Source organism: Leucopleurus acutus, assembly GCF_964270905.1.
Source record: "Leucopleurus acutus genome assembly, chromosome: 8".
In the NCBI taxonomy this organism is placed as follows: Eukaryota; Metazoa; Chordata; class Mammalia; order Artiodactyla; family Delphinidae; genus Leucopleurus; species Leucopleurus acutus.
Genome location: NC_139151.1, coordinates 85,945,571 through 85,970,108, shown reverse-complemented (window position 1 = coordinate 85,970,108; position 24,538 = coordinate 85,945,571). Strand labels below are relative to the sequence as shown.

The window sequence follows — 24,538 nt, the reverse complement described above, 5'->3', positions numbered from 1 at the left end:
TGTGATGCTGTGATACGAACACAAACATTAGCTACAAGTATGACTTAAGACGTAGATATGCCAAAGAAGTTAGGCTATAGGCCAAGAACCTCCAACAGTGTCCCTGGCACTTGTTTTCCTAAAACAGTTACATGTACAGGCAAAGCAAAGTCTACATGCTTTTGCACAACATATACTCTGAGCAATATGCTTGCTTTCATGAAACATTAAAATAGCAACCATGACACTTATGGTTTTCTTCATAAATACAATGGGTCAGAGACACCTCCTCAGCTCTTGCAACTGACTTTTCTCTTCTACTTGCACTTTTAGTTGACAAGGTAAGAAGGAAGGATGTCTCTCATTATTTCAAGAATGTGTGCTAAGGTATTTGGGGCACAGCTTATGCTGAAGGCTGCAATTTGTCAGTCTTACCAGAAGATGACATTTCTGTAGATGACACGAGGACAAATTTTTTTTCCAAAGCTCACCTCAGTGTTTAACTTAAAACAAGGTATCTTTAGTAGTATACAAAGTAAATATTCTCAATAATGCATGCTTTAAGGATCCATTTTCCTCATGAAATCTTTTGTAATATGTCATATTTTAAAGACCGAAGGGTGACCCTCTTATAGTAGGGAGTTAAAGGGCAGGGAAAGGACTGGGTAATAGGCAGACAAAGATAGCAAAGATATCAAAATCATAACTCTGTAATAGTGCTTCCTTAGGGTATCCAACAAGATAACACCATTCTGTCCTCCTTAGGAGATGTCAGACTACTATGATAACTTTCAACTTGGGTTTAAAAAAGATACTTGTTCATCGTATATGTATTAAGCACATACGGAAAGAGAAGGGAAAGAAAAAGAAAACTCTACTTTACCCCACTGCCGTCACACCACTGATTTGCCCTCTAAACGGTCACTAATCACCAACTTCAAGAGCCTTTTCTCAGAGCCCTTCCTCCTTGACTTATATCCATCTCCTAGATATCCTCCAATACAGAAATTTTTGCCTTCTAAAATGTTTACCTACTGATGATCTCAACTGTAACTATCACTTTATCAAACCTTCCTCTCTAGTACCAAACTATCTCCCAAGATGCATCTTCACCTCACTGATTCTAATATCTGGAATCTGGTTTGTCAGCACTGACAATAAGCTTCAAACCAAACACATTAGTTACTCCACCAAGACAAATGCTTCTGCAAATCCCTTATTTCTATTTATGGGGCCAAAATGTCATCACCTGGAACAGAATCCCAAGTTCTTCCCTTGACTCATTGCTATCCTGGTCTGTGTTCTACATTCTATCCTTTACAGGCTTCTGGATTTTCTCCTTATAATGCTGTATCCATCAGTGATCTCTCTTTTAGGTTCCTACCCACATTTGAGTATTCATTCTCTCTTAGCTAGACTACTTCATGAGCCTATTAATTTATCTCCTTACCTCAAGTCTTTTTCTGCTCCAATTTCTTTCACAAATTTGCAAAATTGATCTTTCTAAGTTACATCTATGATTATTTTACATTTCATCAAATCTTCAACAATTAATGAATTAAATATAGACTCTTTATCTTATCCCTCAGATATATATGGGTAAGTCTACCATGTTATAAAGAAAGTTGTTTTCTCCCATTTTTACAGACAGAGACTTTTTCATAAGGTATGGACTGGTAGAAGATTAACAAAATTAAGATACAAGTAGTATATACTAAATAAGGATTAATGTGGGGAAAAAACTAGGCTTAACTACCTATCAGGATTCTTTATTTTAATTTTTTATGGCTAAGTGAAACTTTTAAGTCTTTTAATTACAAATCCACAGTCCAGGATGTTGCGTTTCAGCCAGGGGTCAGAACAGCTGATTTCCAACTCATGTGAGTATGTTGGCACAAACTTCACACTATATGTTTAAGAAAACCACACACACCTGTCTGATTAACAAATCAGTAAGGCTGAAGTACAGATAAATGAGAATATCTAAGAATTAAAGGGTATTGCTTTCATTAAAAGAAATATCCAACAATAAACCAATGCTTTAATGAAGAGTAAAATAATCCAATGAAAAGAAAGAAAAGTCACCTGGTTTGCCACTTAATAATTTCATAACTTTGCTCTACCTCACCTTGTAAAAATTTCTGCCCAATACTACTGATCACTTTTATCAATAGTAGATAAACAGGGAATAAGCATATTGCTTTAAAACATTAACTCAATTTGAAAATTTAATATTACTCTAGTAGAAATGTGGCAGACACCACTATAGCAATTTCACATTAGCTCATATGCCTATTTGATTAACCTCTGTCTTCCTCACCAGACTAATTTTCAATAGAGCAGGGGTTATCTGTTTTAACATATTCTTGAAAGACACAAAAGTTAAACAAATAGAAACACATAGTGTTCTTGAACAGGAAGACTCAACATCATAAAGATTTCACTTCTCCCAAAGTTAATTTAAAATGTGCTACAATCCCAATAAAAAGAACATAGTCTTCCTGCCCAACCCCACCAGTAGGGCTAGACAAATTGTTTAAAATTCATTTGGAAGAATAGTAAAATAAAAATAAACCAAGAAAACTGGTTTACTGAAAAAGAAGAGAAAGGATAGCTCTATCAGATTTTAAAGCTTACTATAAAATATTTCTAATTAGTAGTGTGGTCCTAAAAAAGTGAGGTACTAATTCACGGACAGACTGAGAAACGGAACAGAAAAGAAAATCTAAAATGAGACCCAACTGCCTATGGAAATTGCTTTGATTGTACACGTGAGCAAAATCCAAATGGGTTAAGAATGAATTTTTTTCTTAAACTATGCTTCAGAAATTTAAATGTGATTGCATGATTATTTCATACAAACTTAAAAACAATATAAAGATTCACCATTCTGCACTCTAATTTTCTCCATTTATCATCATTTCTAAGGTTCTGGCTTAGTTATCAAATTAGAACTATTTTTCAGTAACGCTGCAATTATTCAAAAAACAACCCTTGCATAAAATACATTTTATGCTGACAAAAGCAATTAAAAGTACAAAAGAACAGTGTATTTCCTTTTAAATCTTAACACTAAATAAGCCCTTCTTTAAATACTTTCAGAAAAAGATGATCATGATAAATAATGGAACTGGTTATTACAAAAAGCACACACGTACTCTTTAGTGAATATCCCCCGAGGGCCAGTGGCTGTGCCCTGGTTAGCATCCAGCGCGTGTTTTTCCAGAATATTGCGGGCAGCTGGACTTAAACGGAACCTAAAGAAAACATGAAAATTAATGGAACCAATGAACACTTATATTTGATTCAAATATATCTAAATGTCCACAGTTTTGCTGAGAATTAGAAAAATTAAAACATAATAAAGCTAAAATGACTCCCATAGTGACAGTCAAATAAATTAATCTGTACTAACCTGGTTTATGTTACTATGAAAACATTTTCATACAAATTTAACTAGTTATTATTTCAAAACACTTTTAATAAGAATAAATATTCATAGGGAGAAAGCTTCTATTTTGACTAATCACTTTTCACATGGCTCCTCACCACATACATCAATAAGAAACTATGTTGTTCCTTCATGTTTTTTTTATTATAGTAAAATGTATGTAAAATTTACCATTTTAAGCATTTTTAGGTGTTATAATTGAGTGGGATTAAGTACAATTACAATGTTGTACAACCAGCACCACCACCCATCTCCAGAACTTTATCATTCTCCCAAAATGAAGCTCTGTACCAATTAAACAGTAACTCCCCATCCCTCCCAGCCCCTGGCAACCATCATTCTACTCTCTATCCTTACTAATTTGACTACTCTAGGTAACTCATATAAGTGAAATCATTCATCATTTGTCCTTTTGTGATTGGTTTATTTTACCTAGCATATCTTCAAGGTTCGTCCACGTTACAGTATGTGTCAGCATTTCCTTCCTTTTTAAGACTAACATTCCATTGTATATATATAGCACATTTTAGACATACGGGATGTTTCCATCTTTTGGCAATTGTGAATGCTGCTGCTATGAGCATGGGTATATAAATATCTCTTCAAGACCCTGCTTTTAATTCTTTTGAGTATATCCAGAAAAGGAAGTGCTGGATAATATGGTAATTCTATTTTTAATATTTTGAGGAACAGCAATTCTGTTTTCCAGAGTGACTGCACCATTTTACATTCCCACCAACAGTGCACAGAAATACTAATTTCTCTATATCCTCAGCAACACTTGTTATTTTCTGTTTTGGGTTTTTTTTTTCTTGTTTTTAGATAACAGCCACTTTAATTAGTGCAAAGTGATATCTCAATGTGGTTTTGATTTGCAGTTCCCTAACATCTTTTTATGTGTTTACTGACCATATGTACATCTTCTTTGGAAGAAATGCACACTTGAGTCCTCTGCCCACTTAAATTGGGTTGTTTTGTTGTTGTTGTTGAATTACATCTTAACATATTTTTTCAAGTCCTTAGTATTTACATGCAAGCATTTTTACTTCATATATAAAGAAGAGAGGCAAACACAATTATGTTGATTCTACAGACAAGGAAACTGAGACACACACCAATAGGTCACATGAATAAGTGTCTACTCTTCAAATAAGACCTTTAAGCCTAACAGCAAACACAAATAACTACACAGTCATATTTTTAAAAATGAGTAAAACGGGCTAGATCCAGAAGTTTATAACTCCGAAAAGGAGAGGAACAAATGTGGCATTTTCTGCATTTCTGGGAAACAGCTCTAGTTGATATGGGCTCAATGGTACCAAATCTTCAGATTTTTCAAGAGAAACTGAAATTTTAGATATATTTTTTTTTTTTGCGGTACGCGGGCCTCTCACTGTTGTGGCCTCTCCCATTACGGAGCACAGGCTCCGGATGCGCAGGCTCAGCGGCCATGGCTCACGGGTCCAGCCGCTCCGCGGCATGTGGGATCTTCCCAGACCAGGGCACGAACCCGTGTCCCCTGCATCGGCAGGAGGACTCTCAACCACTGCGCCACCAGGGAAGCCCTGAAATTTTAGGTTTTAATGTAAGATTAGCTAGTAACAAACCAACTGAAAAAATTTTTTTAAATCACTACATGGGCCAACACTGTGCAGGTTCACAGGTCAGCTGTTTTTAAACTACACCATGGGGTTTCAGACCCATGAAAATTTCTAACACTGGATATTAACAAAATCACAGAGTATACTACCTTTGCAAAAGGGAAAAGAGCATTAAGTACCAAGCATCCATGAGCCTACCTTGTGATTTTCATGGAAAATAAAGAGTCAAGGCAATGGAGTCAGAAATACTGTGTATGATAATGGAAAGTTAAAACTCAGTACTTCAAACACACTGGCAACTTCTTCTAACAAGAACTGACAATGGTAAATGACTGGAAAAAAATATAAAAATGAAAGCGTCTGCATTTTTATTTATGCTCAAAAGCATTCTTAATAGGACCATTTTTCTAAAAAGAACTTTTTTTTACAATAAAAAAGGAATTTCATATAATTATAGAGAATATTAAAGTAAATAAATAAAACATAATTTTCAGAGTCCATCGATTAAAGTTATGGAAAGCTAAAGTGAAACGATGTTTACTAAGTATCTGTGTTGTTACAGAACAACTGGACAAAATCGAGCTCTAATACATGTCAGAAACTCAAATGCAGGGTAGTTAGAAAAGGAAGGCATGTTAAAATGCTAATTTCATTTTATATCAGCTATACATTTGAAACTGTAATTCACATTACAGTAATTAGGATTCCACGAATGAGAACACAATATGAAGTTTGGTACACTGAATTCCATTCTGGAATCCTAAAGCCTAACTCAAGCTCAGTGGGGACACAGGCTGTTTGTCTTTTTCTCCACAAGGTGTACAGGGCCTTCACAGTACCTGGAATATAGTAGGTATTCAATACTATTTGTCTGTGGAATAAACAATGATGGTAAAATAATCATTCCTAGACCTCAGTTTCCTAAGAGAAAAAAAGGGAAGAGCAGCAACTTCCTACTTAATGTACAAAGGAGTTTTAAAAAGGATAATGATTAAAATACTCAAAAAGTTGCTGTAACATTTTTTTTTTTTTAAATAACATCATTCAAATAAACATACTCACTGTAGTTTTCCTGGTGTGTGTTCCTTTTTGACAGGGGTAGAAATCTGTGGTTCTGGTGAAGGGCAAGGCACTGATGGTTTTGAAGCTGGTGACGAAGGACCTATATCTTTGGGAATTTCAACATGTTTCCAATCTTCTCCTTCTTCAACTAGCAAACCAATTAGTGAACCTAGCCGTATATTTTTAGATCCTTCTGCAACCTATATTTTAAAAAGAAAATAATTGCAGAGATGGAAAGACTCATGACTTCATGAAGTAGTTTATTCCTTGGATAATTCTGTACCAGTTAGAAATCTCTCTTAACGGGAGCTAAAATCTACACCTGAGCTAGCCTGCCTCCGCCTTTCATGTGCCTTGCCTGCCTTCCCGCACTTACCCCTTTTTTCACTACTCTCCTCCTTCCAGTTACTGATTCTACCTCCTGAAAAAAAAAAAAAAAAAAAATCTAGAATCTCTTCTCTTTCCCACAGGCTTCAAATATATAAGAGCTACCATTACCATCTTCCTCTTGATGTCATTCAGTACAAATCCAAAACAGGAGTTGTAGTAACATATCTTAACTATTGGTCTTTCCCAGACAGTTTCCACAATGGCTTAGAGAATTCCAAGATTTCATAAGGGATTAATTCCTTCAAATAAGTCATATTTATGAAAATTAATTTAAAGTAAGATCTTTTCAGTAAACTTAGTCTCTGGAAAAAAGGACATCCCATTGTATAGACAGAATTGGTTAACTACTGTGGTTAATAATGTTAAATATACTTTCCACATTTCTCTATATTTAATTTCTTCCCTGTATGTATATTTGAAAGACCTAAGAAATAAAATAAAAACCTCATGAATTTTCTGTAAGTACATAAGAAACATGGTGGTGTCTCAGCTGACCACTTTTTCATAGATATTGCCAACTAAAAACATAAATAAGATCGAAGATGATTTTTTTAAACTCAAATATATCTGAAGCATTTCAGCAGCATTAATTTATAAAGAAAGAGTTGATTCTTATTTACTTATTAAAAGAAGTCCCTAGAGAACCTTCAGATGATAATATAAGTTCAGTACTGGAAGAAAATGTCATTCCTTCAAAGTTTTCTATTGTTCCCTTTCAATTACTTTAAATAAGGTTCATTAGAGATGTAATCTAATGAATAATAGAATGACAGACTGCAGGACAGTCACTAGTATAGTAATTATAAGTAAAAGCGTAACTCTTAGAATGGGTTTGACATTTTGTAAGTAACAGTAATTTTCATGGTTATTAATATGTGCACTATTAAAATAATAAGGCATAAATTCTGAGAGTTAGGAAGCTTTCTAAGTTTACTAACTACTGATGGAGAAGAACAGTAAATATATAAAAGAAATGGGTACATAAAACTAAATAAGGACGTTTAATGAATTGTGGCTGAGGAAAGAAAAATGCTAAACAACCCAAGAACAATTTGTTTAGTTGTTCATCACATACTAAAAAGTTTCACTTCTGTGGACTGCTCATTTTTCTTTACTATGTCAAAAAGATGAGTTAAGATTACTAATGGGTTAACACTTTTTCTTCTTCTGAAAATGTCTATTTACCTGCTTATGAACTGCTAACTCAAAATCACAAAGTAAAATGATCAATTTTCTTAAAAAATTGATAGAAGAAAGCATTAAGTGATATGAAGTACACTTGATGTTAATTCCTATCAAAACTGAACCAGAAATAGGATCAATATCCAAGTTCAAAGAACCTCACTCAAATAAAAAGCATTCTTTAAAAAAAGGAAAGTTTTATTTTAAAAATATCAATAGGTTTCTAAAACCTGAATCAGATACTATGTAGAATCTGAAACTGACACCCCACCTTGTTTCATTTACTACAATAAATCATATCAATGATTCCGTATATACCCTACTTATTGACACCTTCACAAGTGGGCAATAATGAGCATTTAGTATCATTTCCATTTTTACCATATCTAAATATCAAGTAGATTTTATTTTTAACTACTCATATTTTTCCATTAAAAAATGACACGATGAAACATGAAATCCAAATACCATGAACAATGATATACTACCACACAACTTGAACATATTAATAGAAGTTATAAGAAAATAATGCCTATTATAGTTCCATTTAAAGTCATTAAAATCACTATACAATTTAAAATCACTTCTCTTTTTCTATTCCCTTAGTGCAATAAGAGATCTTTTAGAGGCGTGCTAGTTTCCTGTAGATATTTGCTTATGTTGTGGTCAGCAAATATTTAAAATTTGTGTAGACTCAGTAACAGAAGAATATGCTCTTTTCAAAACTGTGCTGAGAAACCAAATGAGCCTTTGTTACTGCTCCCTCTAAGTTAGCACTGTGGATGCGCTCTGCTCCACTACAGCATCTGGAGCTTTGCAACACCTCAGAGGCCCAGGTCTTTTCCCAGGCATTTGACTTACTTGATCAAAATTCTCCCTTACTCTTGTGTCACTGATTTAATATTAAATGCAAGATTTTTACACTTAGTTCTGCTAAAACAGCCCGTTAATGCTCAAATATTCGATCTGGAGTCTGTCATTTAAACTACTAGCCTTCCCTCGCAGTTTTCTATAGGCTCCCTGGGCTTCAATGCTGGCTCTGCTACTTACTAGTTATGTGACCTTGGTGAGGTTTCTTTATCTCACCATGCCTGTTTCTTCATCTGTAAAATGGAAATAATACTACTAACTACTTCACAGAATTATCATAAGAAATAAATGAGTTATATACAAGACACTCAGAATAGTACCAGACATCTAGTGAGTACTACATAAATTGGAAAGATGCTATTATTATGATTGCGGTGTTGTTTTCCTCCAAGTTATTTTTAAAACAAAAATATACTCAACATGGATCAAGACTGAACTACAGAGGACTGTCCCCATTGGGAAGGACTGGAAATTCATATCGAAAGGCCCAGCATGAGGCTGGGTAAACAGCAACACGTGAGACATTGATACAAACTATTTCTGTGACAAACTATTTCTCAATATACATATACCTATAGAGTCTGAATTCTATCCCTAGGCGCAGACCCCTGGTATGAGTCCTCTCTACCAGAGACATCCCCCAAAGCTGAAATGTATTATCTGCAAATGTGCTAAATACAGCCCCCTTAATAAGCTCCAGTGTACCCAAGGATATGAGATGCTAAAGACACAAAATATCTACAGCAGTATTTTGCAACAGAGAAATTGTTTGAGAGGGTTCATGCCATTAAAGGTGCTGGTAAATACTGTCTGCTTTGATTCTGGCATTAAAAAATAATCAGTAAGTTAAGAAATTATTTAAATATTTTTCTTCTTTAAAACAGAACAGTTTGAGAGCTGCTAAGTGAGTACTGAAGGAACATGCACAATGGTTAGTGGAGATAAGCTGAGTCACATGACTGGCTTAGTTGGCTTGCAAACAGTACAGATTTTCCATCATAGTTTGAACCATTATACAGTTTTAACTTGTTTTTATTCTTTAATATATATATTTAACTTATATACACTATGAACTTTGGTTTAAAAGGAAGACACATAGAAACAATGAAGCAGAAAACAAATCAATAACAAGCTAAAATGCAGAGGGGAGGAGAGACATCCACTAAGTCCTTGAATACCAGTTTGCCTGGTACTCAAGTGCCAGGCACTGTTCTAGCACAGTATTAACTCATTTAATTCTCTTAAAAACCTTATGAAGTGCTATTATTATTCCCATTTACATATAAGGAAACTGAGGCAGAGAAAGGTTAAATAACTTGCTCAAGGTCACAGGGCTAGTTAGCAAGGAGTCAATGCAGTGTGACACTAGAGACAACATTCAATATGATCAGTACCCAATCTGTAAATTATATTCGCTTAATCAAAATGATCATACAGCACCTCAAGACACTGCTACTATTTTTACAAAGAAGCTTAGAAAGGAAGAGTAGATTATAAATGATTTAGCTTTTAATTCATGGGGAACATAGACTCATTTACTACTTCAATGTCATTTACCCATTTCAGTATTAAAAAAATTAGAACTGACAGTATCTCCCAATTAGTAGAATTTGCTCTGAGCTTTGAGAGGGTATTTTCTCAGTTAAAAATATTATAGTCTACAGAGAAGAATCAACTGAAGGTCTTACAATTTCAAATTTCAACCATTAACTTTCAAACTACAAAATGCAATGCTGAAGGAGACTGCAGGCAATTTAATAAAAAATAATGGAGGGGAGGAGGGAATCTAACAAAAAAATAAAACCTTATTGAAAAAATCCATTCTTTCGAAAACATCAGTGACACAGTACTGGAGTGGGAAACAATCAAGAAATTGATTGAATTTGACGAACAATACCAAAAATAATTATGATCTGTTGTTTTTGTAATATTCAGATGATCAATAAAGAGTTTTTTAAAAATCTGTTTTAATATCCATGGATGGTAGGTTTTAGAAAGAATTCTGTTTTTGAAAATTGTTTTGAAGAGTAACGGCCTACCAATAAAATAAAACTCTATCAATGAATGCATTGCCAGTCAATAAACTAAAATTTTCTAAAATTATGTAAGTTTAAATATTTTTTTAATTGTATAAGTTTAAATAATCCTAACATCCTACGCCCTCCTCGCCCTCAAAAGTATCCTGACTTGTATGACAAATTATATAGTAACCCTAAATACATTTGAAGCCAAACTACACAATCTCTAATAAACTCTCCAAAAATGTCATCCTAATATTCTATTATATTACCATGTAAAACACCTGCTATCCAATTTGCTGAATAAATTTAAGACTAAACTTATGAACTGATATATGTGTAATAATGTAAGGTTTTCGCATGACAACTTACTAGTGATTAAATGAGAATTTAACAACTCTCCAATTAACTTAATTGGAAATAAATCATAAAATTACACTGATACCAATTATTCTTTATTAATATTATTAAGAGCTTCTAAGCTTTTTTTCTGGCTCTAATTGAAATGTAATAATATTATTTTACATTTAAAATGGAATTCAGAGGTAAAAATTATGAGTACAAAGAAAAGAATAAGATTGGGAGGAGAGGGAGAGTATAAAAACCTCTCACAGACTATGGAAGTAAATCCCTATGAATAGCAAAATAGGTTATAATTCCTAATCTTTCAAAATGTGGGCAAACTAAAAACTAGAGTTTTATATCATCACTTGCCTTTTAACAAGCTCAATTATCCAACTCCTTGAGGCTGAAAGTAAAAATCTCTTATATGTATCCCTTTAAAAATCATTTATTATGTGTGCTAAAATATGAGGATTATTCCACATTGAAAGACAAAGTTGTAACTTGCTAGTGGGGTGGTTGAGAATGGAGTGGGGTGAAAGGCTAAAAAAAAAGACAAAAACCAAACACTATCAGTAAAACCACCGTAATTTTTTTCTCCATTTTTTCCCCATAAAATTGTACACATTGTGACATGAATATACTCCTATTCCTATTATCCAAAATGCATGTGGAATAATAATAGAGCACAAAGCCCTAAACTACATACAGTCTTTGGCAAGGAAATAGCTATCTGTGCCGCTAAAGCTGCCGTCAATCACACCCCCCACACCGCTTCAGAGCTCTGGGGCCAGATGAACAGTCACTACTGACCTATGACATCATTAGTAATCTGAAATGCATTACTAAATACCTGAGTGGAAAATGCTGTCAATTCTGGAAGACTTTCACAGCCAAACAATCCAGAACTAGGGTCAAAAACACAGCTTGCCAAAAGCACACACAATAAAATGTAGTTGCGTTTATTACATATGGTAATTCAAACAACCTTTTTCCATTTCAAAATGCTGCATATATTAGTGAAAGAAACTACTTTTGGTATGAACATTTATTTTTTCCTAGTTATAAAGGTATAGAAATTTTACCCTTCCATTCACATTTCCTCCTAGGAAGTATGTTCAACAATGTGTTTTAACATGGCTATTAATATTGAAGATGACAAGGAAGTTTGACAAATTAGAATGTAAAAGATAAAATATCAAGTATGACATCCCAAGGTATGGTCTTTGAATAGAATGTATGAAGGAAGGCATTATATGCATGGTCAAAGCAGAGGTAAGCTGGTAGCCCAGAATTAAAACCACATCAACAATGGACTACTAATAGACGTGCAGTTTATCTGTACAAATCAAACTACAGAGGCACAAATGGATGCTTAGCGTCTAGTCACAACCAACACAAATTATTAGACAAATATACAGACTGAAATGGGGGCTTATGGTCACCAAGACTGAATGAATAACTGTAATAATAATGGGAACAGTGATATTTATTGACACCTGGTGGGTGATAGGTCTTGTGATGAGTGTATATGCATTATCTCACTCAATCTCTACTACTACCCCATGACCTAGGTATTATAGTTATCTCCACTTTATTATGAAGGTAAAAGAATTTGCTAATCATGACATAACTAGTAACCCGCAGAACTTATTAGCTATATGAATCAGGCAGCAGTGTGACTCCAGAGCTTACAATCTTAGCTGCTATACCATGCTGTCTATTAAATGTCCTACATGTTAAGAAACAAACATGCTCCATCAGTGAGTATACCATGTAACCTTAAACAGGCTTTAAGCATTTCATTTTACTTTACTTTTCACATAAATTCTAATATTCCATTATAAAAATAACATGCCTATTATAGAAAATTTAGAATATAGAGAAAAACAGAAAAAAGCAGAGCAGGAGAATCACTTAGTTCCACTACCCAAAGACACATACTCAAATTTTTATAACACTTCTTTCTAATCTTTTCTGTATTTATGTTTTTAAAGTTCTACAAGATTGTAATCACTGTCCACACACAATTGTAAAAGCATTTTTCCAAAATTTTTTTCAATTTTTGTTAACTTATAAAGAAATCACATTTTTTTCCTAGAAACAATTTTTCATTGGCTATATGATATTCCGTATTTCCTTCCATTAATTAAGTAACCTCTCTTGTATTGCTACACATTTTGGTTGAAGGGTTGTACTAACTTCAGCTTGTAATAATGCCACCAAAGTATCCAAGTTACAGCTTCATATTTTTAATTAGTTATAAAGCAAAGTTTGTTCAGAGAAGAGCCTTGAAAATTACTGCAATGTATTAAAATTTAGATCTAAAAGGAAATGACTTTGGTTTTGCTAGCCCCACAAGTATATTTCCTTTTGCTCATGAAGCAGAAAATATGCTATCAAAAGATAAGATTGTCAACTACATTCAAGTATATGAAATATTCCATACACATATCTTTTTAAATAATTATATTTTTAAATAATTATAAAAATGTAAAGGATGAATAAAACTGTAAGAAAGAGTAAGAAGTAGACCAGGACACTGAGTGTGGCTATGAAACCCACAAGCAAGACTATGCATAGGACAACTTCAAATAGTCTCATCTAGAGAAAGGAGCTGAGCAGACAGTCACTTTATACACTTTCTAGGTTTCGGAGTCCTGGGGATAGATGAAGACAGGGTTTCTTGCTTTCATGAGATTAGAGTAAAACATTTCTTTTTAAAAATTTTACCAACCATAAACTTGGAAATTACTAGCTCTAAGCTTTAACCTATTGCTTTCTTTGTCTTCAAATTCCACCTCAAATAGACTTCTCTCATCCTTCAGGCCAGAATGCTTCTCATTTTCCACTAGGGAACCCAAAACACTGAGTTATCTTTATCATGGTTGAAATAGTTCTATGTTGTTTGATCATTACTGGCTACTATTAGACCTTAACACTAAAATATTTTAAACATCTGAATTTAAAATGTATTATGTATACTATAACACTATAAACAAAGAGGTAAAAATAAACAGTAACTCAATTTCAAGGAACTTTACATTTAAGAAATCTTCATCCTGTTAAAAATAAAAACTTACCACTATTTTGGCCAAGATGCCGTCATCACTTGCATCTAAGGTAACCACAGCTTTGTCAGTCTCTATTTCACATAAGGCATCTCCAGTACTCACAGCTTCACCTACAAAACAAGACTGGGTTTGTTTTGTTTTTTAAAATATGAATATTAGTTATGTGAGATGGTGTGTGTAAAGTGTGTAAAACACGATAATAAATACCAAAACACTCAATAGCTATTTCTGGGTTGTGGAATTACAAGTAATTCTCATATTGTGTGTGTGTTTCTGTGGTGTATATGTGTATGCTTTGTTGCATTTCCCAAAAGCTCAATAATGAACCTAAATTATATCTGTTATAATAAAAAAGTGATTATAGAGATTATTAAGCAAACATTAAAAATGAAATCGCATTTTATAGAGAATAGAAAGGGATGCGTATCTTCCTCCAAACAAATCAATTCCAGACCCCATATTTCTTCCTTTTTAATATATTTTGATTATTATTCCTTAAGAAGACAGTTTTACAATTAATAACACCTCCGGGTTAACACTGTACGCGAGTTCAGAAACCCTGTCTGCACCACAGAGCACAAATGAATAAAAACATATTAAGCATAAAGAGAGAAAATCAAAGACATAGCTAAGGTCAAATAAGAAACACTTCTGTGCAACAGAAACAGTATAGATATTCAAAAATGCTGAGCAGGACCTGACTTGCTGGTTTCTGGAGCTAAAAGCAGGTTGTGGGGAGGAAGGGTGAAGTACAGTAGTTTCCTTTGGAGCAAAGGGAACTAAAAGTGGCCTGATGAAGCAGGGGACTCAAATCAATTCTCTGCTTAAAGCTAGGGCTGGCTGCAACCAAAACCTTTGACTAGAACTATGGCTTTATATCAGAAATGAGGGTCTAAGAAGGTAGGGGACAAAAACACTACCTCAATACCAGAACAGAGTCAAGCCACCCTCTGGTTCCATTACTTTATCTGCCAATATCCCAAATATCAATAGCAAAATCCCTGGATTGAGGGGCGTGGAAAGGGAGACTCAGGGGACAGGTAGGAAGACATCGAAACTAAAACAGAAACATTCCACTCAAAAGTAAATTGCAAAACAAAGTTCCAAAACACGAAGAAATTTAATGCTAAGAAAGAAAACCACAAAAATCAGTAATTGGAACAGAAATTCATTTCAGATGCAATCTATTTAGTGCAACCCACCAAAGATTTTAAAATAAGTATCTTAAGGATGTTCAGAAATAGAAATGAAGGTATAAGATCCATCACAAGAACAAGAGATAAAAAAGAAAAATAATGTACAGACATAAAGCACCATCAGGTTGAAAGGAAAAAAACTAATTAGAAATCTTGGAAATGAAAGATACAATTAATGAAATAACAAGAAACAATCAATGGGATATATTCTACAGTCGACATAGTGAAAGAATGATTTAGTAAATTAAAGATAGCTTCAATGAACTAACCGGAACTTAATATGGGCAGACAAAAGGACAAGTAGAAAAGAGCAGTTAAGGGACATAAATTGAGGCTGCAGTGTTTGTCCAATGGAGTTCCAAGGGAAGAGATGGGAGAGAATAGTGGACAAGCAATACTTGAAGAGATAATTGCTGAGAATTTCCCAGAGTTAAAAAGAGATATATATCCTCAAAATGAAAGAGCACTGAAAGAGTTTAGAGTGTGGTTATCTATAGTGTATTGACTAGGAGGGGGCACAGGGAGCCTTGGAACTTGCTGGAAATATTCTGTATCTTGACTAGGTATTAGTAACCTGGATATATGTGTTTGTAAAAATTAATTGAGCTTACACTGTGCAGGTAATACATTGATAAAAAGAATTCAACAGAAAAAAAGAGTATTAGACTGTATAAACATGACTCCACATCATACACTGTATAGAAATTACATACTTTCAACAATTGAAACACAATTTTAAAAGCTATCAGAGGGAAAAAAATAGATTACCTCAATGGAATGACAGACTGAGAGCACACTTCTCAGCAGCTGCAATAGAGGTCAGAAGACAACGGAGTAATATCTTCAAAAAGCTGAGGAAAAATAACTGTCTAGAATTTTATATGCAGCCAAACCATCATTCAAGAACGAAGGAAAAGTTCAGACATAAAAGCTAAGAAAATTTACCACTTACTGATGAGCTCTTACAAAATGCAGTTTATCAAAAAGAAAGGTAGACACAGAGGGGACCCATGGGCTACACAAAACAAGTTACCATAGAAACCGATAAAGTGTTAACATTTAATCATTTAAAAGGTAATTTCTGAGGGGTTAAAAAAGTTTACAACTCAAACATTAAAAAAAACAATAAGACGGATAAGGATATTTTTAGGTGATAAAACATGCTAAGAACTTTGATACAGATAGGAGGAGAAAATACTGGATAACTCTAGACTGCACTGGCAAAATATAATTAAATATGTATCCTAAAAACTTAATGGTGTATACCAAAAAATATAAAAATGGAAACATAACCTACAGCATTCATAAAAGCAGGAAATATAGAAAATAACAAAAACTATTATCCAGTTGAAGGCAGATGCATGAAAAGAAAAAAGCAAAGGATAAAAACAGAAAACACAAAAATGGTAGAAGTCCAAACACATCAGTAATTACAATTAACATAAATGGATTAAAACCACCGACTAAAAGAGATATCAAAATGAATAAAAAAATAAAATCTAGTTAAATGTTGCTTATAAGAGACAGACATAAACAAAAACAGAATAAAAAGTAAGATATAGAAAAATGTGAAGCATACAAATACACCCCCTCACATACACACCAAAAACAGCTGGTACAGCAATATGAATAGGCACACTCAATAAAAGAACATGAAGGAAAATCTAAAGCGCTGACATAACAAATACGCTCTAAAAGTTCACTGTACTGAAACTCCTTCACTGTATATCAAGAGTTTCACACAGATGGTTATACTATATCTCAGTTAAAATAATTCAGAACCACCAATACAAACTATTTTAATGAAATAAACTTATCTGTTAGATATTTATCAAACACCTGAAAGGTGCTCAGTCTAACCCCAAAGAGATTTTCCTACTCAACCAATATTTATTGAAAATGTATTAGAGCACTGAGGATACAGCAGTGGGAGGAAAAAAGTGGTTAAGATTTCTGACCTCAAGAAGCATCCTCACTATCTTGTGATAAATTAATTGGAAATAACAGTGGAATTAGGTGAAGTCAGGATGGTATGGGAACACTCAGCAGGGGTATCTAATTCAGTTTTTGAAAGGTGAGAGCAGCCTTCCTTAAAAAAAAAAAAAAAAAAAAGACATCTAGTCTGAGCCTGAAAAGATGAGGAGGAGACAATCAAGTAAAGGGGCAAGTGATCCAGGCAGAAGGCACAACACACCCAAAGCTCTCAAGGCGAAAGAAAACAGGAAACTTCGGAGGATCTGGCTAATACTACCTGAGAGAAGTGATGAGAGATTAGGCTGGTGAGGTAAGCAGGAATCCCACCCAAAAAGGAAACTTGTCTGTCATACAGAGAAAGCTACGGTGCCAGATTATACAATCTCACATCACTTCTTTATATGACAGATGTCCTAGGGCAGTTAAGACAGATTATATTTCAAAAGGAAAGGAATCACACCCTAATATGTTTCTGCTGTAACCATGGAAAAAACAATTGAACCAGGCAACCTAGCAATTAAATACTTCTTTTGGACACCTAGAAAGAAATTCTGCCCATAGGAAAACAATAAAATAATGTTTTATCACTTGTGCTTGCCTATTTCAAATTCCAAACACCCTTTGAGAACGATTCACAAATTCTACCTCAGCCATAGATCAACCTAGATGATTTTGTTCCTATTCCTGAATTCCTATAGTAATTGTAATTAATTTGAAATGAATCACAAATTGTACTATGAAATGTTATGTTAACTTCTATTACTTTTTTAAAAATTGGTTTTCTTCTATTTACCAAACTATGAGCTTCTTCATAACAGGAACAGGACACAGTTTAAGTGTTTTACATTCTACCTCATTCCCTAGGACTCCAGCTATTGCCTCATACATAATGAGTTTGAGATTAAAACACTTCAGAAAAAAATTGCAATAATATCACAAGTCCTCATTTCCTCATAAGGTATACATCAAACTGTCCTTTATGTTTCTTTCACTTCTAACATTTGATTTGTAGCATGTTTCTGACATTTAAAAACTTAGGTATCCTGTTTCCTTTTTATTTTGTTTTAATTAAAGGTACACCTATTCACAAAACATATATATATATTAGCTATATGAGAATCCTGAGAGAGAGATAAAATGTAAAGAAACATAGAGAAAAGCATCTATTGTGTGGTGAACCTTCCCCAGGAACCACAGCAAGGTTTAAAACATTGTATTATTATATAAGGCACATTACCCCTAATATCACAAAACTAGGGTTCTATCTGTCAATAATCAAACATAATGTGAATGCCAAAGAAAAATTTTGAGACAAATAACGAGCCATGAAGATTCCAAATATACTCAGTTTCAGCCCTGGTCAACAATTTAGTGCTGTATCTTGGAAAACCTGCAAGGCACAGTAGTTATAAGGAGTTCTTCCAACTCAGACACAGGTTTATTCCAAGCTCTGACACTTACTGGTAATCCTGACTAAGTTACTTAATCTCTCTGACTCTAAGGAAAGTTTTGAATGTGCAGCTATTATAAAAAAAATCATGGAACTGCAAATGTTAACTCTTCACAAACCTCTTCAAATAACACTTCACAACATCTTTAGATTAAAAACTTATGTATGTTATTAATAACCATTAAGAACCAAGACTCATTCTAGCTCCCTACTCCATACGCCATCATTTCAGACAGACCATTCAGCATACATTAGTATATAAGGCATTTATAGGTAGGCACTGGGTATAAACAAAACAATAAGATAGGGTTCTGTTCACAACAAGTTCAGAGTCTAGAGGAGAAGACTTAGAAGCTAGCACAGAGCATCATGGCTGGTGTGAGGTGACAGACGGCTCCTCAGCTGCCACGTTGAGGGCTGACTGGTTGTAGAAGGAGATGGCAGCCTTGCCGTGTTCCTGCGTGTCCCTGTGCCATCTCCTCGTGGTGCGTGTCAGCAGCCGAGGTGGAGCGGGCCCGGAGCGAGAGTGCGGGCCCCAGGAGGGGCCAGAGCAGAGGCCCGCCCGGGGGCCGCTCCCCAGCACCGAAGCCAGCATCATCATCATCCTGTGCCTTTGTCCAGGTGGGCAGCTGCCAGAGCTGAGGACTGGAGTATACAGAGGCTTCCCTTTCTCTTGTAAATTCTGGGTATGAAGTGTAGTCTTGATCAAACACAGTTAATGGTGATGTTTATCAACTAAACACATCCTATGACTTTCACAAAATAATCTTGTTCTGCCGAAAGTTAAGAATAAAAGTCTTTATTTAAAAGGTGTGTGTGGTGGTAATGGTGGGAGGCCAAGTCACATCTATATGAACATTAAAGAAAGAAACCTCTTCTCAGTGCTAAGGTAAACCATAATGACACCTATGATTAGAGACAAAGATAATTCAATCGTATATCAACAAATATTTACTGGCTGCCCCTATGTGCATGACACTGTGCAAGACCCTATGGCAAAAATAATGATAAAATAAGACAGAGTCTGACTGAGGAAGAGTACAAACAAGCAGGCAATGCCAATCTCATACAGTCAGTGCCTACGGCAGCGTGGGAGGATAGAGAAGGGGGCCCTAGTCAGTGTTTGTCAACTCTTCATCACACACGAAAAGATATTACTTGCATGGCCCAAGACCCCAGGCAACCCGGCTCCTAGGGCATCCTGCTCTGAGGACTCAAGGCAGGAGTAGTTGTTTGAGAAGGAAACTGCTAGGCAAAGTTAACCTCCCTTACATCCTTCTGGCTCTTAAATTTCACTGCATTACCCATTTCAAGTGCCCAACACACATGTGGCTCGTGGTTACTACACTGGACAGTGCAGATATGGAACATTTCCATCACTACAGGAAGCTCTATTGAATAATACTGTAATCTCACCAATTCCACTCACCAATTCTATAATTCTGACATAATAGAAATATTAACAATAAACGTAAAAAAGCATAATGATGGAATGCTATTCAGCAACTAAAGGAATGAACTGTTGATATGTTGATACATGCTACAACATGGATGAACTGCAAAATCATGCTAAATCAAAGAAGCCAGTCACAAAAGACTTCATAATACATGATTCTATTTACATTAAATGCCCAGAAAAGGCAAAGTTTTAGAGATAGAACGCAGATCAAGATAGGGATAAGAGAAAGAAGTGACTGCAATCAAGCATTAGGGAGTTTTGGGGGTGATATAAACGTTCTAAAGTTGTATTTTGGTGATGGCTGAAGAACTCTATATATTCACTAAAAAAATCACTGAATTGAGCACTTAAAATAGGTGACTGTTAATAGTGTGTAAATTATACCTCAAAAGCTGTTAAAATAGTAGTGTACTGAAAAAACACTGAAGTTATTTGTGAAATGCACACTTCAGAAGTTTTCCATTTTAGCATCCAAACATGTATACAAATCCCCAGAAATAACAGAAACCAAAGCCTCATCTACAATAGAAGCCAGAGACCCATTTAACTCTCTAGTAGCACCTGGTGATAACAATTCAAATAGTGAACAACACCTTTAAGACAGTTTTACTTCTGAATTTTACACACTGTATTAATTATACAATCTAAGATTTACACAAAAATTGTTTTAAATATTCAAGATTCCCAGTCCCATGAAAAAAGGAAAGCCCACATAAAATGACAGTCTCTGAAGGATAACAAACACCAAGGGCAGCAGCAGTAACATGGCTAATGAAGCAAGTTCTACGCTGTTCCAGACAATGTGTGGCCAAGTACCTCATGTAACTATCTCAGTCTAGTTTTGTTCCAGTGTTTCAGGATAAGCTCTTAAATATCTCAAGAAAGAAAACAATGTTTTTCATACCCTCAAATATTCTCTCACAAAAGGGTGGAACAAGAATATTTTCTTCCTTTTTGTTATTTTAACAGATATGACCTTACAACTGATGAAAAAACAATCTATATACACTTTAATTAAACTAAAAATAATCTGACACACACTTCCCCCACCAAATAACAAGCTTGTAATAAAAATGTGGAATGTGGCTCAATTCACCTTTCAGGTTTTGAAACTGTACATGTTACCTGGCATTTTTGAACTGTTTTCTCTACTAAGTTAATAATGCATATTCTTTACTTAATCCTCTCAGACTGAAATTAAGTATTCTAATATTCATTACAAAACTACTTTTCTAACATTCATTAGATCAACAAAGATGGGAATAATTTACATGCTATATTATTACATGTTTCCATGTGATGAGACAGGTTATCAAGAGGACATGACCACTTAGCTGGGCAAGAGTAACTGGAGGTCCCTCACCCCCTCCCCATCTGTGAAATGTGTGCTCCGCTTGCCTTCCCAGTGCTGGAAGCTGCCCAAGGACATAGCCTTGAGATAGTACTGTGGTGCTGAGACCACCTGGACAGTATACGTGATCAAGCCCAGTTAAGGCCTCCTCCCATGAAAGTCCCTTTGCTTAATTAAACCTGCCACCTACCAACCTGGAGCCTCTTTCTTCCATCGCTCCCTATCCTCCATGTATGAGGCCGATTTCAGATTACACCCAGGAAGCTCCTGAGGAGGTTGTGATACAACACTATGACTTCAAAAAAGAAAAGGAAACTGAGTTATCACAGAATTCTAAAGTCAAGGATATATCTTAGAAATCATCTAATTCAACTCACTCCCAGATATTTCATGACAGAGTGGGAACCCCAAAGGACAAACCTAGACTAGAGTTCTTTTCACTGCACCCTTATTGCCTTGGCTTAAAACAGACACACACACACACACACACACACGCACACATACATTAGTAACAGTTGTGAATTACAGAGTCTCAGATTTTCAAGAAATCTTAAAGATTTGTAAGACCGAACTGCCATCCACTAAAGGTTATCAGATCATTAGCATTAGCTTAAAAATAAACTAGATTCAAAATTATATACAACACTATTCATTTTCATGAAAAAAATTCAATCCCCTTAATGTTTGAAGGTCTAAACTCAGTTTTAAATAACAGTGACCATACAATAAAGATCTCAAGATAAAAATTTTTAAAAACATAGCTAATAAGAAAAAAAGGTATATAAAAAGCTTTCTTAGGGGGCTTCCCTGGTGGCGCAGTGGTTGAGAGTCCGCCTGCCGATGCAGGGGACATGGGTTCGTGCCCCAGTCTGGGAAGATCCCACATGCCGCGGAGCGGCTGGGCCCATGAGCCGTGGCCGCTGAGCCTGCGCGTCCGGAGCCTGTGCTCCGCAACGGGAGAGGCCACACAGTGAGAGGCCCACATACCTCAAAAAAAAAAAAGTTTTCTTGTAGAATATAAATGTTTTTAATACATAACGACTGAACCAAGTTATGTACCAAGCACCAACATACTTAGACATATATAGTCATACCCATGTGTAACAATACATAAATGTTAAAGAACTAAATTACGATGGACTTCCCTGGTGGTCCAGTAGTTAAGACTCCCAATGCAGGGGGCCCGGGTTCGATCCCTGGTTAGGGAACTACATCCTGCAACTAAGAGCCTGCATGCTGCAACTAAAAGATTCCCACATGCCGCGACTAAAGATCCCACACGCCACTACAAAGATGCCGTGTGGTGCACTAAGACCCGGCACAGCCAAATAAATATTTTTTTTAAAATCTTAAAAAAGGAACTAAATTATGCTCAAAAAAATCACAAAGGTGATGAACTAAAAATGAAGCCAGTGAATTACAGAGAACCAACGATTTAGATTGCTCTCAGTTACTTAGGTGTACTGGTAAACAACATTTCTCCTGAGTTGGCAGAACACAGAATTTTAAAAGCAACCTTCAAGGAAACAGGCTCCAGGGGCTTAAAGTACACCCTGGCTTGTCCTGCATGAAAATAGCACAAGTAATCAAAAGAAAAAGAATAGAATGATGAAACCATTTGTCTCCTGGCTCTGCATTATACTCACCATATTCTAATGGGTGTGAATAACTTATCAGACTGCCAGCGAGCTAGAAGTCTGAGAGATAAATGTGGTCCAAAGAATCCTCCTATCTACTTGCCTATCAAGGTCTCAAAGTGTGAAGAAATTTAATCATTTTATAATAATCCTAAAAGGCTGGTCTGTGTCTGAATCATTCTTTAATGACACCAACACTCTGTCATACTGGATATGGAAATAGCCAAAGCTCTGTAATTCATCAGGAAAAAAACTTAAAAATAGATTCCAACTGACTGCATTATTTATAAAGGTGAAACTTTCTTAGATACTGATAATTATTTTAGAAGATGGCAGCAGCCATGCAGAGCCGATTGCTCAAAATGCTTCCTAATGAAGCACTGTCTCTTTCATTTATATGACATGTGTCTTTCTCAAATTCTAGAAAACTCTGCCATTTTTTGGTTGAATATTACCTCTTCCTCATTCTCTCTTTTTTCTCCTTCTGGAATTCCTCCTATTGGGTTAGCAGAGGATTCTCATTTTATTATTCGTGTCTTAGCTTCTCTTTTATATTCTCTACTGCTACTGCATGCAGGCTAACAGGTTGAACTTCACGAATCCTTTGGTAAGACACGTCTAATCACACCTTAATCCAACCTTGAGTTTTTCATTTTCTAATTTTAGAGACAACATTTTTCATTCCTAGAAGTTCTATTTGTTCTTTTCAAACCTGTCTGGACTTTTTGGATAGTGTTTGTCTTTTTTCATATTTTCAATTCCTTCTCTTACACGTTTTGTCGTTTCAAACATACGTTTTTACGTATCTAGTAATTCCAATTAGCTGAAGTTCCTGGAGGTCTAATCCTGTTACTTGCTATGCCTAATAACGTTTGCCCCTAAAGGGCAGCTTCCATGTCAATTATTAAATTTGGAACTGTGAATCTGTGGTTAAGTGGGACTTTATCTGGGAATCTTGTGTGAGTTGGATTAGAGACTATGTTCTTCCAGAATAATGGCTTCTGCCAAGTAACCAAGGAAGATTATCAGCCCAGGACCACTTTACCTCTACGTATGGGTTTCCAGAAAATGCAAATACCACAAATCTGAACACCAAAGCCTCATGAAGAAATGCCGATGAGAGAACATTTTCAACAAGGTAAGCATTTTTATTCCAAGACAAATAAATATATTTGTCTGTTAGCCATTTTATGGCATTAAATTCCATTTACAGGGTGGTGACTCTAAAATGTCTATCAAGTCAGACTTCACTCCTAAACTTTAACTCCTATAATCAACTGTCTATTGAACACATTCCCTTGAATATCTAAAAAGGAACTCAAACTTTACCACATCCAAACCGAACCTAATTCTTTTTTTTCTACAGCTTTTTTTTTGGTATATATACAGCAGGTTCTTATTAGTCATCCATTTTATACACATCAGTGTATACATGTCAATCCTAATCGCCCAATTCATGCCACCACCACCCCCACCCCACCCCGCTTTCCCCTCTTGGTGTC

The 24,538-nt window shown here is 35.1% G+C and overlaps 1 protein-coding gene across 1 annotated transcript in view; it reads right to left on the bottom strand.

The window, feature by feature from the left end:
- Positions 1-24,538, bottom strand: part of PDHX (pyruvate dehydrogenase complex component X) — a 77,060-nt gene that overhangs the window by 26,373 nt on the left and 26,149 nt on the right. Inside the window, exons 3-5 of the mRNA XM_082845568.1 lie at positions 13,979-14,079; positions 6,094-6,293; positions 3,138-3,236 (exon numbers count right to left, since the gene is read on the bottom strand). Coding sequence (XP_082701694.1) covers positions 3,138-3,236; positions 6,094-6,293; positions 13,979-14,079 — 400 coding nt within the window. The remainder of the gene's footprint in view (positions 1-3,137; positions 3,237-6,093; positions 6,294-13,978; positions 14,080-24,538) is intronic.